Raw genomic sequence first — 14,569 nt, forward strand, 5'->3', positions numbered from 1 at the left:
AGAAAAATATAGAAAACCGCCCGCCTAAAGCGTTTTCAGTATTAGGTTACATAGTATCGGTATTAGGAAGCTCAGTGTGCAGTACGTGGAGTTAAAGCGTCAGGATTTCTAGAGTAAGGTTTGGGATCGTTGCGTCGCTAAATGCGCGTTTTTCATTCCTTCCAAAGGTTTAAGAAACACTGTCCCTGCGGATTTGCGCCTTTGCTCGGATTCAGAGGACGGGTGATCGCAGGAGCTGACAAACTCGAGTTGGAGATTGATGACATCACAGCTCCTGAAGCCCAGGCATCCCGGAGTGGAACTGGAACAGTGTTGCCGGTCTACTTCAGAGTTGGCCAAGCTTGCACACAAGCCTAACAAGCGGACTCAAATGTATCCGACTGCTTTTCAGTAAAACGTGGCTTTTGTGGATCTCGGAGGCGGTGGCAATGGGACTAATGTGGAATTCCCGGTAGCGGATTTCTTTTTTAATATTTGACTTAACTATCCGAAAGAAATGTCTGCGTCCTTGATCTGCCAGCATTCCTCGGGATATATCTGAACTGTTGTAACTTAAGAACGGAGGCGTTCAATCCAGCTGGTCTGGTAAGTAGGAAGAGAAAAGAAATGGCCTTTATTATAAAATGTGTGTCTTTATCTTGCGTAGTTTTAAAGAAAACACGCACAGAAACAAATAAAAACAGACATTTGATCAAATTGTTATTTGAAATGTTGTACTTACAGACTCGACAACAAATCTGTACTATTGCATTTTTGTTAGAAGTGATTTTGTATGTGTATATGAAGACGAAAACTAAGCCAATGATTTTCATAGTAGATTATTTTTATTTTGGACAAAAAACACAAGTTAGCATAAATAAGTCAAAGGTATCCTTGTAGATTGGCGGTACAATGTAGGCTTGTGAGACAGCGCCATCTGTACCCCCGATCGTTAAATTGTGTAGATGTAAAAGATTTTTGGGCAGACTACAATTTAAGTAAAAACAATAGTTTTTTTTTGAACAAACGCTTTCCGTCTTTTTTTAAATGGAGAACTACCATTAAAGGAGCTTTAAAGTTAAACGGACAATAAAATAAAATAAAATCCATTTTCCAAACGACACATAACATACGTGTGCCAGAAATAAGTCTGTTTTGAACGGGCTACCCTAAAGGATAAGTATAATACAATTATATGTGGATATGATACTTAAAAACAGAAGTAGAACTAAAATTGCACTACGCAGATCCATTCACGTCCTGTATATATATATGTGTGTGTGTTAAAACTAATGCACATTATTAAACAGTCCCCAAATTATATTTTATTTTACGCTGACGTCTATTTAGTTATACATGCGGTGTAATTAACGGGATTCCAATTAAAACAGAGCAAGTTTATTATTAATAATAATAATAATATTCAAAGGAGAGTAAACCATCAGCTTTCATAATAATCGATTTATATGCTAGAGGAACTCCGAGCACACCGTACCTCCTCAAGAGGACCGTCCGCTACAGTGTGCGGTTGTGAGACGCGTAGTGTCCAGAGACGTCTGTGGGCAACCTTTTCCCCAGACGGATCTTAATTTAGTGGTGACCTCTGGTCTTCGCGCAGATCCCCAAAAGCTAATGGAACCTGTCCTTTATTTTTGCACACAAAAAAAAATGCAGACACACGACCACACCTCCACGTAAACGAGATTTTTCGGTGCAGCTGGAGAGATTGAGCTCGGCTATCTCAAAATACCCGATACCCAATCTCAGCGGTGTTACTACAGCAGTGCTTGTAGACTCGCTGTTGCTCGACGGTTGCGTGGGCTTAAATCCCGGGAGTAGCAAAGCAGTTTGTACCCTTGACCAAGGTAAAATCACGCAGATTGCTCCAGGAAACCCGTGCTGTGAACGCAAGCACTCCCCGGTCTCCAAGTGAGGACTGGTTCTGGTTAAATCAAGATTCATTGTCGAGATGGTGTCCCACATATACCCCAAGGACAGTACTGTTTGCAAATAAGGAATACTACTGTAAGTAGCATGAGGCCGAAAGCAAACAGTTACTGCAATTAATTCTGTCCCCTTAAAAATAGTTCAGTGTAAACTGCAGGTCTTTTGATTAATAAAGGGCATCCTGAAAAGGTGTAGGTCAAGGAAAACGAGAAATTCAAAATACTTGACGTGTTTTGCGTTGACTGCTTGCTCCTAATTATAACACTAAGGCTGTTACACATCATTTCCACCACCAAGTCTGTTAGTACTGCCTGTTAACTGCTGATTTTTACCGTTTGTTTTGGCATGACATGTTACACAGCGAAAGCAGTTTGTACTAAACGGTCCGATACAGTGCAGTTTTTAATACCGCACTTAATAATGTGAAGAGCACACCATGTCCGACACCACTTGTTAGGTGCCTTTACCTGTGCTACTGCGTTTTTAATTTACTGCATTTTTATTTTGACTATCCGGCGGCAAGCGACAAAGCACAGTCATCCTTATACAGTAATGATGAAACAGCAGTCTTTAACGATGTGCTCCACATTTCTTCCAGTTATAAGTACGCGGGGAGAAAAAGTATTTCAGCTTTGCTGTTGTTAGGAAATACAAAATCCGCCGACACGCGACATCAAGCGTCGGGACGGGTGCTGCGCGGTATTAACATCAATAACGCACAGAAACCACTAGTTGAAAATAATACGACTCCTCTCAAGCGGCGGCGGGCCGGGAACATCAAAGGGAGCACGCTTCTTTCAAAGCTGGAAAAATGAAGCGCAAGGGGTCGTTTAATCTTCATGCCAGGCGTAAGTAGATCCGGGCGGCGCACCGCGCGGAACGATACCAGGCAGGCTTGCGGCTGCGGGAGCGGGGTGCGCGCAGAGTGACCATGCTGGATTCGGGACCCCATAAACTGCAAGATTGTCTCCCCCACCGGAGAAGTTAATGAGGAAGAAAAAAAAAAAGGTCTGTTGTTTCCCGATTTAACGGCGCGGTTTTTGTTTTCTTTTTTTTTGTAGTCTTGCGGGTTATTTTTTTTTACAAAAGTTTTAGTCTTTGCCTGGGGGGGAGAATAAATGGAGGCGCTTTGTAATTGCTAGGAGAACTAGGCAGGACTGTGCTTTGTAGTTTTTTCCCCCTTTACCGAGAGCGTGTGCGATACACGGTAATCGCACGGTTTAAAGTTGTGAAAAAAGTTGAAGCGGAGGTTTTTTTTTTTGATGTTGAAGACTTCAAAGCGTCCCGAAGCACGACTGTTCAGATTTAGTTCTGTGTTTTTTTTTTCCTTAAGAATGTCTTTGAACAATGTATACATCTGGTATACTCATGGCAGCAGTGTCTACGTGAACTGAATGGAGATGGACCCAAGTCGGGGGGATGGGGGGAGAGATTAAAATTAACCAAAAAAAAAACCTTACCGAATTTGCATCTTTCTATCAGTGCCATATGTGGAGCTCATAAAGTATAGATGCAAACAGGGGCGAAAACCCAAGCCCTTTTAATAAGATACTGCGTGTAATATTTGCCATTTAACTCTCCCTTATGCACATTTTCGAATTATTTGATAAGCAACTGTTTCTTTCTAAAAAAAAAAACAGCACAGAATTCTCTTCAGCGTTAAAAGTTTAATTAACATTTAATTATCTTCCACGCACTGTGAATGAGTCATTTAAATCCCACCGTAACAACTGCCCCCATTCTATCGGAAGACGGTTCTGAAATACTTGGTCTGCCACTGTGTGCAAGTTGGATTTATTTCTTCAGAGAGAGTTTGTCCTGTCATCAAACATAAGGTGTGGTGTTTGTTCTTTTTGTGCCCTGTAGGTATGAAATACCTCTTTACATTATAACACTCTCAGATCTGCTCTGCCTGGTGCGTTTTGGTTACAACATTGCCAGGGGACAGACGGATTCCAGTCGTAAGGCTCCAGTGTGTTGTTGAATGCGTTGTTTTAAGATTTCGCGGACCTCAAAACGGGACAAGATGGGATGTTTAAAGAAAGGCGTAAGCTAGTTTTGCTGAAGTTTTTGTTGTTGAATTAAACCGAAAGTAACCGGATGCTGATTCTTGAGATCCTCACTGTAATCCGATCACGAATACAGAACGTACATTTTAAAAATCTTCTGTGTGCTGGTGAAACTCTCCAAACTTCTTTTTAGTTGCGTTCTTTCCTGGTGCAAAATGGCTTTTATGCTTTTCGTTTGTTTTGTGGTGTACTTAATTGCATTATAGTAGAAGACTATATTATTAATTCGCATGTGTTTTAATGTCGCGATTTTGAGTGTGTTGTTCAGCCCTTGACTGTATAGAGCACGACAGTAAAAAAAAAAAGAAATACCTACTAATTGTTGGATATACGAGACGCGGTTGACTTTAGAGAATATCGAAAACCGTGTTAAGGAGATCCACAGACAGCTATTTCATTTCAGCAATGATCTGTGCCTTTTGAATGTTGATAATTACAGCAAATACTCCCCTAATAACTTACTGGGGTTATAAAATGTGGAAAAAAATATTGCAGATTAAATCATTACAGGATACCCTCGTCTAAGACATTTTTGTATTATGACTATGCAATAAAATAAAGATAACTAAAAATATTGCAGTGTTGCTAGTCTACAATTAGACTGAAGGTTACATTACTATTGAGAAACTTAAATTCTGCCAACTTGAACCCACTCCCTAAAAAAATTGCAGATCACAGCCAATAGGCTATTTGCCTAATGTAGCACAGATCAAAGAATCTGCTTCAGAGGTGTAATTTAAGAGCCTGATACAAACAGTTTTAAAAAAAAATCAAGTCTTTAAAGTGTCTTGTGTTTGACTTACCGTTGAATGATGAATGATTGCTTACAAGTAAGCAAATCAAAATCACAGTCTGTTGAGGTGTAGAGTTTGAAAGTTTTTTTTCTTGATGCGAAAGAGGCAGTTTCCCAGTTAAAATCAGTTGACCAGTCGTTGCTTGGTCAGCTGTGTAGCGGGGTAGCCTGCAGACTGTGGATGCCACACTTCAGTGGTAGATGCTCAGATGTTGTAATTTCTGAAAAACATTCTATAAGTTGCAAGTGCTTGAGTCCACATTTTCATCATTTATATGAGTACAGATATTGAAAATGTAGAGAAATCTGGAGCATTATTAGTAAAACGTGTATGGGTTGGAATAAATAATCGCTTTTTCATAGAACTTCTTTCCATCCCCCGTTTACTACAGCCTTCATTAATCAACCTGACTATCACTTGTCACAAGTTTAAATGAGTGCACTGAAGCTCACCATAAAATCAAGGGTAAATCAAACTGCTGTAGCGTAGCGCTCTTATTTAAAGAATCGGACTCCAGAGAGTGGGCAAACTGGGCAAGGGGGAAAAAATGTTTGGGATGCTTTTTTTTTTTTCCTCCGTGACCAAGAGAAACGGCAGGAGCTAGTCCGACAAAAAAAACTGTTGAATTAGAATAAAAAAGGAAGAATACATCCATAAGACCCGTGCTTGTTTTCATTCGAAGAGCTTGAGCCTGATCCCAGCTCTTCCTGAACACGGGTGCGCATCTCCTTTGTCGTTGCACAGGTTGCCATGGAACGGAATTCTAATTTTCTTCCTCTCCTTGCTTTTCAGGAGGTCTGGTGAAGATTGAATCGTGCCATCATGGGGAAGCACTTAACTCCGCTGCTTTTAACAATACTGCTGCAGCACCTTTGCTGTTGTACAGGGAACCAAAGGATAGAGCAGGCACCGCCCTTGCAGTTTACACACGCGGTGTATAATGCCACTATATACGAGAACTCCGCAGCAAAGACCTACTTAGAAAGCCAAGTCAAAATGGGAATATACATAAAAAGGCCGTCTTGGGAAATCAGGTACAAAATAATGTCAGGAGATAATGAAAATTTGTTTAAGGCTGAAGAATACTTCCTGGGAGATTTCTGTTTCTTGCGGATAAGGACCAAAGGAGGCAGTACTGCTATTCTTAACAGGGAAGTAAGAGACCATTATGCGCTTGCAGTCAAGGCGGTCGAAAGAAGCACCGGTGCTGAAACGCGCACCAGAGTGAACGTGCAAGTTCTTGATACAAACGACCTGAGGCCCCTGTTTTCACCCACCTCCTACAGCGTCTCCCTGCCTGAAAACACGGCCCTCAGAACCAGTATTTCCCGAGTCATGGCCACGGACGCCGACATCGGGACGAACGGGGAGTACTACTTCAGCTTCAGGGACCGGACGGACATGTTCGCCATCCACCCCACCAGCGGCGTGGTGACGCTGACCGGCAAGCTGGACTACTCGGAGGCCAAGCTGTACGAGATGGAGATCCTGGCGGTGGACCGGGGGATGAAGCTGTACGGGAGCAGCGGCGTCAGCAGCATGGCTAGGCTGACGGTGCGTGTGGAACAGGCCAACGAGCACGCGCCCGTCATCGCCGCCGTCGCCCTGGTTCCCTCGGGCTCCGACAAGGATCCCACGTACGCGGTCGTCACGGTGGAAGATGATGACCAGGGACCGAACGGGGAAATAGCCTCGCTAGGTATCGTGGCGGGAGACCCGCTGCAGCAGTTTAAAGCCCTGAGGTCCAGCCCTGGCAGTAAGGAATATAAAATCAAAGCCGTCAGAGAAGTGGATTGGGAGAGCCGGCCTTTTGGATATAATCTAACTCTGCAGGCCAAGGATAAAGGAAACCCACCTCAGTTTTCCTCTGTGAAAGTAGTTCATCTCGCCTCGCCGCAGTTCAAAGCAGGGCCTCCTACATTTGAACGGACCATTTACAGGGTAAATCTTAGTGAATTCGCTCCTGTTCACACCCCCGTTGTGATGGTAACTGCCGTGCCAGAGCACCCCCAGTTGAGGTATGCTTTGAAAACCAATGCGCACAGACATCTGTTTGCTATAAACCCAAACACCGGCTTAATAACAACGGCTGGTCCAATCCGAGCAGAACAGACTCCCCAGTTTGAACTGGAAGTTATGACCAGCGATAGAAAGGCAGCGACTAAAGTTGTCATTGATGTCTTAGACATGAATAACAATGCCCCCGAGTTCCTCCAGACATCTTACAAAGCCAGTGTGGATGAACATGTGCCAGTGGGTACCAGTGTATTAACAGTGAGGGCCACTGACCTGGATAGTGGAGAAAATGGTTATGTGACGTACAGCATTGCCAATTTGAACCCCCAGCCTTTTGCTATTGATTACTTTACCGGTGTAATTAGCACCTCCGAAGATTTAGATTACGAGTTGATGCCCAGGGTTTACAATCTGAAAATTCGCGCTTCGGACTGGGGCTTCCCTTATCGGCGCGAAGCCGAGGTTCCGGTAACAATCACTTTAAACAACTTGAACGACAACAAGCCGCTGTTTGAGAACGTAGACTGCGAAGTGACCGTCCCGAGAGACCTCGGGGTCGGCGAGCAGATAACAACCCTGTCTGCCATTGACGCCGATGAGCTGCAGCTCGTGCGGTATGAAATAAAGGCCGGCAATGACCTTGATCTGTTCGAGTTAAACCCGAACTCTGGCGTGCTTTCTCTGAAGCAGTCTTTAGTCGATGGGGAAGGGGCGAAAGTCTCTTTTCTCAGTTTACATATTACGGCTAACGACGGGGAGAACGTGACGCCGCCCATGATCATGAATATCACTATGGTAACTAGTCGGAAGCCAGTTCATTTAAAGTGTGTTGACACTGGAGTCGCCAAAATGCTGGCAGAGAAACTCCTGCAAGGCACAAAGATTCACAACCACGTGGAACCTGACGAAAACTTCTTGGACGTTCACTCGGTTAACCGCTTTGCCCCACAGTTTGCAGACACGTTCCCAAATGTCATAGAAGCTAAGGAGGATCTCCCAGTAGGCGCCAGGATTCTTCATATAAGTGCCACAGATGCCGATACTGGTTTCAATGGAAAACTGGTTTATGCAATTTCAGGAGGAGATAGTGACAGCCGATTTATCATCGAAATGGAAACTGGTTGGCTTATGGTGTATGCTCCACTTGACAGAGAAACAGCCAATCACTACACTCTTAATGTCACGGTCTATGACCTTGGAATACCTCAGAAGTCTTCGTGGCGTCTTTTAGATGTGACTATCCTGGATTCAAATGATAACAGCCCCAGGTTTTTGCAAGATAGTTATTCTGTAGAAATTAGTGAAAACACGGAGGTGGGAAGTGATATCATTCAGGTGGAAGCAACAGACAGAGACTTAGGCCTAAATGGGGAAGTCAGATACTCCCTTGTTGGAGACACGGACAAGTTTGAGATCAATGAGCAGACGGGTATCGTGAAGGTTAAAGGCCATCTGGATCGTGAAGCACGCTCCGTTTATCTTTTGAAGATTGCAGCCAGGGACCAGGCCGCTGAAGAGCCTCAGCTGCTGTCAACAGTCTTGCTGAAAGTAACATTGGAAGATGTCAACGATAACCCACCCAGGTTTGTTCCTTCAAACTATCGTGTGAAAGTTCGAGAAGACCTGCCAGTCGGCACCGTCATAATGTGGCTAGAGGCCCATGATCCGGACTTGGGGCAGGCAAGCCAAGTGCGTTATAGCCTGATTGACAGCGGGGATGGAAACTTCGATGTGGACAAACTGAGTGGAGCGGTGCGAATTGTGCAAAACCTAGATTACGAGAAGAGGCAGTTTTACAACCTCACAGCAAGGGCCAAAGACAAGGGGAAGCCGGTTTCGTTGTCCTCGACTTGCTACGTGGAAGTGGAGATTGTTGACGTCAATGAGAATCTGCATCGCCCTTCGTTCTCTTCCTTTGTGGATAAGGGATCTGTAAAAGAAGATGCGCCGGTTGGTACGTCTGTGATGCAAGTGACTGCGCGAGACGACGATAAAGGAAGAGATGGGACAGTGCGCTACTCCATACGAGATGGCTCAGGCATAGGGATATTCAAGATCGACGAAGAGACGGGTAAGATGTGCTTCATGATTTTTTTCTTTAATTTCTCTTTTTTTAAATTTAAATTGGCGGTGACAGGCTGACAACGTTTCAAGGTGAATTTTAAGGCTCAAAATGAAGTGCTGGTCAGGAATAGAAAATGGGTCGAAAATGGAAACATCTGGTCATGGCAGTGACCACTTTATAGGTGAAGTGTTTCTACCTGTGAAATGGGAAAAACAGAATTTGCACAGAGTGGCCAGGTGGGTCTATGTGCTTGGGTGTGTCTCTGTGGATTAGCCTCCTCTTTTTGGAGAATGGTGTCTTGGAGTGAGTGGAGATAACTACAGAGAAATCTACAGGGGTGTTTACTTTCTGTACTCTTATTTGGTGTCAGTTTTCACAAGTAAACAAAAGCATTTTTAACTTCCAAGAGGTGCATTGTTTTTTTTTAAATAGAGTGGTTCAAGTCAGATTTAAAGTAAACTTTAGGCAGGGTTCTCATTTCCTGGGCCTTGGTCTGTTTAACTAAGTTGTTTAATCTATAACTTTTATTAGCTTTTGAAAAGAAAAAAAAGCTTGCCTGAAAGTTTCATTTATGGTTTTGTGTTTTATGTTTATTGCAGCATTGTGTTAGACATCAATGAATTGATAAGTTTCAGTGACTCAGGTTTTTTACTAAATATAAAATAGCAAGCACTGTCTTCATAGTGACTTAGAGTTATACTATGTATTTAAATCTCTTATCAAAGGAAAGTGATGGCAGGCATTAATATATTTGGAAATTATTTTGCTTTAAGCCGCAATATTTTTAGGTTAAAAATGATTTTCATAGAAATGCATTTATTTACACAAACATTAAACTGTGGTTCACAAATGAATTCCAGGAGCTGACTTTCATGATTCCCTGGTGAGAACTTCAAAATTTTTATCTGGTTGTTCTAATGAAACCATTGTGAAAACAAATTATAAATCAGCCTTTAACTTCTGACTGACTAATAACAGGGAAGTTACCTCCATCCTATAATTTATCTGTTTAAATATATAGCTTATCAACTCACACTTAATTGCATGAAATGAGAGGAAGTATATTGGTATTGCTTATGTACGCAATTACACAATGGCAGGGCAGAGAAAGAGAAGCAGCCTGGAATAGGTTTTTATTTGACTTGGCTTCACTGAGGTTCCAGACTGAAACTCAGATTAATCAGGTGTTCATACTCACCATTGGATTGGCATGGTTTTACTTCATGGAGATCTGGGGTTCTGTCATTTGGTTTTGATGAAAAACGAGTAATTGTTTACAATAAATGATGTTTGACTGCATGTGTTGGAGGTGACAGCAGTTCCTAACCACAGTTGATGTGGTTCCTGTCATGCTGCTGGGCTCTTGTCCTTTATTGGGGTGGCTATATGTTGTGAGCTTTGGTTCAATCTACCATTAGGTTTATGATCTGAAATGTATGGTATTATATTTTTATTTGGGTGATGCTTTGATCCAAAGAGGCTAAGAATTGCAACCATTTTTGTACCCAGGTATATGGTAAGTTCAGTAAGCTCCGAACATACAGTATTTTGAGCCAAGGTATACTTTATTTAAGTGAATGAATACATTTTCTAAAATACATTCAAGCCAGACCTTGTCTTTCTTTAAAATTTTTCTAGCGCATATAGGGGGCCATTTTTGTTCAGTATAGATATTGAAACGCGTCCAATGCAGCCAACTGAAGAGGACAATTAGAAGAAATTTGAAACTGTTATGGAAGAAGTGGATTTATTAACAGCTTCTTAATTAACAACAAAGTGCACTTTGATTGTAGTATTCTGAGACGCTGTGAAGCCTACAGCTTCCCCCCTGTTTCTTTCAGAAGTAAATTAATGGCTTTAGCAAGAGGGACAGCCGTCTCTTGGACCTGCATGTGAAATTCCAAACCAGCAATCTTGGAATTGAAAGAAAGGCCTGTGGAGACTGTCTGAAAGTGAATGATAATTCTTCACGCCACACATTAGTCTCTCTTCAAAATATGTGCGGATCGTACCACACAGGCTGTATCTTCCTCGAGCCTGGAGGTGGTCGTGTTGTAAATATAACTGCTGCACAAGCACTGGACTGTTTAAGAAGTGTTTCCTGCAAATGCGTAGATATCCAAAACATGTGCTGTTTGTGCATACAAAGACGTCTCGGCCTCAGGCGTGGGGGAAGGAGTCGACAAATGTGCTTACGCCGTTGATCACAGGTTTTCTTTTTTTCCATTCAAACGCAAAAGAGCGTTTGGGATTCTGTGTTTTCTGCTTGCAGCGTTCAGACTTGGACCCTGGGCTGTTGGTTCTGTGTTGTGTGTGCAGAAATCCTTTGTAAGCCCAAGGTTTTGCACTTGTTCCATTGTGTAGGATTTAGCAATACTGAGCATAAATTGTTAATTAATGAATAGGTGTTGCTAAACCTCAGCATCATTAGATGTGTGTGCAGATGTCATGAGAAGTTTCCCTGTAGTTTTAAGATCCCATGGCAGGGAGACTTCGGGGCGCGAAAGTGGTAAAAAAAACAAGAAGTTTCCACATGCTGAGTGCAGGTCTTAACTGCAGGAGAAGTGGGCTGTTGGGTTAGCATTGCAGCAGTGCGTCGTGTTCTCTGTGTCTAGTAGCTTCTCGCTCAGCAGAGAAAGAGAGCTCCAGAATCTTGGCTGGAGCTGTTAAAAAGCCATATGGGTGAGGGGGGGTATTTTGAAGAGAATCTGAAAAATCATGTTGCAGCAGAGCAGAACTGACAGTGGCAGGTGTTTCGCAGACACTGTTCTCATGAGATGGGAAGATCCTGATAATTCCCAGCAAGGCCATTATCCCTGAACAATTAATACATTTCCCAAGTTTTGCAGGTTAATTGTTACCGCTGGTGTAAGTTAATGTTTAGTGAAAGAAGGAGTAAGTCAGGTTTTTTTTAACTACTTCATCATCAAACATGCATTCTATAATGTTTCCAGTACCTTTGAAATAACCAGTCTTCAGGATTTTTTTATTTTTAGTGTTGTACACCGGTTTGACTATTTAAAGTTGTCAGCATCTTAATCCATACACCCAGATTTTAAGACTGTTGGATGGAGCTAAAGTCGAAGCAGTGAAGAAGTCTTGTCTATAACTATTAAGCATGTATTTAAGAATTTGTTTGCTGTCAAAACAGTTTTAAACAGCTATTTTTATGGCAGTTTAGATTACATGTTTTTTGACATAAGGAGTGAAGCTTTGTACCTGTTTTAAAAATCAGTGAAACAATTGGCTTCTCCCAGTCTGTTGTGGCTGAAGCCCCTGGGACATCACCACTCTGTATGGTTTGCACTTTCAGCTGTTGGGAATGATGTAAACACCTGTGTGCTGAAAGCCTAAAATAAATAGACTGGAATCTAAATTTCTGTTGTCACAGAAAGCTTGTGGCATTCCGTCTGATCCAAGTGAGAAAATAACACTTTTTGGGGTCTAAATACTTTCAGCAAGAGCTAATCTGAGAGAGGTGCTTTTTAAAATATTTCTATGCTTTTCTCCGACACAAATCACACAATTCATGCTTCTGATGCAGGCAGAAAAGTTGACATTTTAGATTAAGTAAAAATAGGTTTGACTTGACCCTAAACTCTTGTTTAGACATATTTCCAGAAAGCCAATCCAAAAACATTTTATTAACGGGACCCTACAATTTTGTCTGTAGAACAGGATGTTGGAGCCAAGTAGAGTTTAATTCCCTGCTGAAAAGCAAAAAATAAAGAAGAAAAATACTAGGATATGTACTGGGTTGCAATAACATCATAAAAATGTCTGACTATGGATGATTTCTAAATACCATTTAAAGGAAAGTGCACTGTCATTTATGCTCGTAAAATAAGCCGCAGAGTTAAAACACGGACGTGTTGGGATTTATCAAAAGGCGTTCTGAATTTAATGCGACAACATAAGAACACATGTAACAATCTGCCTTCTGAGCCATCTGTCGACCATTATCTCGGTCCTGATCTATAGTGATTGTGCTGCTGGTTTATTAGAGGGCTTGCAGGATACTGGTTTTCTTTTGTTTAAGGCCTCTCCGTGCAAACAAATGGAGCTCAGCAGGCTGTCTGGGAGCTGACCATGCCTCATCTGTAGGGTTCTTCACTCCCCTTGTAATAGTTCTCGGGTGTGGTATTTTAAACATTAAGCTGCGGTGTTTTTATTATTCCCAGTTTTCAGTTGGGAGTCTAAGGGACTGGTGGCGTTCTCAAAGTGAGTAGTGGCTCTTGAAAGTTCTGAAGCGGATGGGACACAGATTCTGGGCTTGAAGAGTGGTGGCGTTTCTCGCGCGACGCTGACAGCCTTTCGTGGGGTCAAACCTTTGCCGTGAGTCAGGGTTGGCTGAGGTTGCATTTCAGAGCAGAAGTTGTGTCTCTGCGATCATCTGCGTAGTGAGGGGGCCGCGTCTTTTCATTTCCCCCCAGGTGTGCGATTCGGGAGGCTCTGCGGCTTGTGAAGCAAATGAAAGGTAGATGATGAGGAATGTACGCAGAAGTCCCAGCCCCCACTTCCCCCCGTGACTCCTTCCGGCTGACAGGATGGGATTGACCTGCTCAGGGCTGCATTGTGTGGGACACAGCCGGGGTCTGTGCTAATCTCCACACGCCCGGGGCCCGGGGCCCGCCTCTCCCCGGGGAGTTTCAAGAAGTGGGGAGTACGGTTTAACCACATGTGGCTGCAAGACCACCTCCCAGCAAGAAATCGATGTGAGGAAGAGAGCGCGCACCCAGAACCTGCTCTGGTTTAGAAATTGCTAACAAGGCAAAAAAATAAGTAGTGGTTCTGAGTGCCAGATACCACAGCACCTCCGTTTCCGTACAGCCCGATGGGGAGGTACTGAGAGAAGTCTTCGCACATCTGCGGAGGTCTGGGTTTTACTGCAGGCAGCAGCTGCTGCATTGGTTTGCAGACTAAAGGACAAGAAAGCAGAGATGTAACGAATGTGGAAATTCGAAGATATTTACTGCTCACTTTGAAGGCTGATTTTCTTCCTGTTTGGGAAACATTTTTCCATAACCTGTGCTTATAAAAGTTCATTTTTGCTCTTTGGTGCATTGCTCTTTTGCTTCACATACGTTACTGCCAGAAGTCCTGTTCAGCACTTAAATGCCCTAGATGCCTTGGAAATGAAGTTTTTACAGTTAAATGTTTTCTTAAAACATTAAGGGAGATAAATGTTTTCGTGTTCTATCCCAGCACCCTAGTTATTAATATTGTATAAGTGTTTCATTAATCGTATGCCTTTTGAGAGCTTTGGGGATTCTTTTTGAAATTTTATACAGTATAATCCCAAGATTAAGTGTAGAATCCATTTGTCAGAGGCCCACATGTCAGTACTTTAACAACAAAATAAAGGGCTAATACCAAATAATACCAAAACTAAAACAAAAGACAGGAAAAGCCCAGCATAAAACAGAAAAAAGAAAAAATCCTCTACAGACGAGCGTGCTTTATAACATAGCTAGCATGTCACTGGAAAGACTGCTAAATTTTGAAGTACAGTACATTCAAAGAGTGAATATAGGGTAGACGAAGGCTTAAAGGAATGGCTGCCACAAGAAATGAAATGTGTGATATCGGCAAGTCAGGTAGGTTTTAGGCTTGTACCATATATAAAGCCTGCTTATTACACACATAGTATGTGCAGATACCTGTAAGCACTTCATTCAATTCTGTAGCATTTCCATAGT

The 14,569-nt window shown here is 42.6% G+C and overlaps 1 protein-coding gene across 2 annotated transcripts in view; it reads left to right on the forward strand.

Annotated features, from left to right (window-relative positions):
* The first annotated feature begins 378 nt into the window (after positions 1-378).
* Positions 379-14,569, forward strand: part of fat1a (FAT atypical cadherin 1a) — a 74,053-nt gene continuing 59,862 nt past the window's right edge. For both annotated transcript variants that reach the window (XM_088915854.1, XM_088915863.1), the window contains exons 1-2: positions 379-585; positions 5,582-8,876. In XM_088915854.1, coding sequence (XP_088771980.1) covers positions 5,612-8,876 — 3,265 coding nt within the window. In that variant the 5' untranslated portion in view covers positions 379-585; positions 5,582-5,611. The remainder of the gene's footprint in view (positions 586-5,581; positions 8,877-14,569) is intronic.

This window comes from Atractosteus spatula, chromosome 1 (genome assembly GCF_055471065.1).
Source record: "Atractosteus spatula isolate fAtrSpa1 chromosome 1, fAtrSpa1.hap1, whole genome shotgun sequence".
In the NCBI taxonomy this organism is placed as follows: Eukaryota; Metazoa; Chordata; class Actinopteri; order Semionotiformes; family Lepisosteidae; genus Atractosteus; species Atractosteus spatula.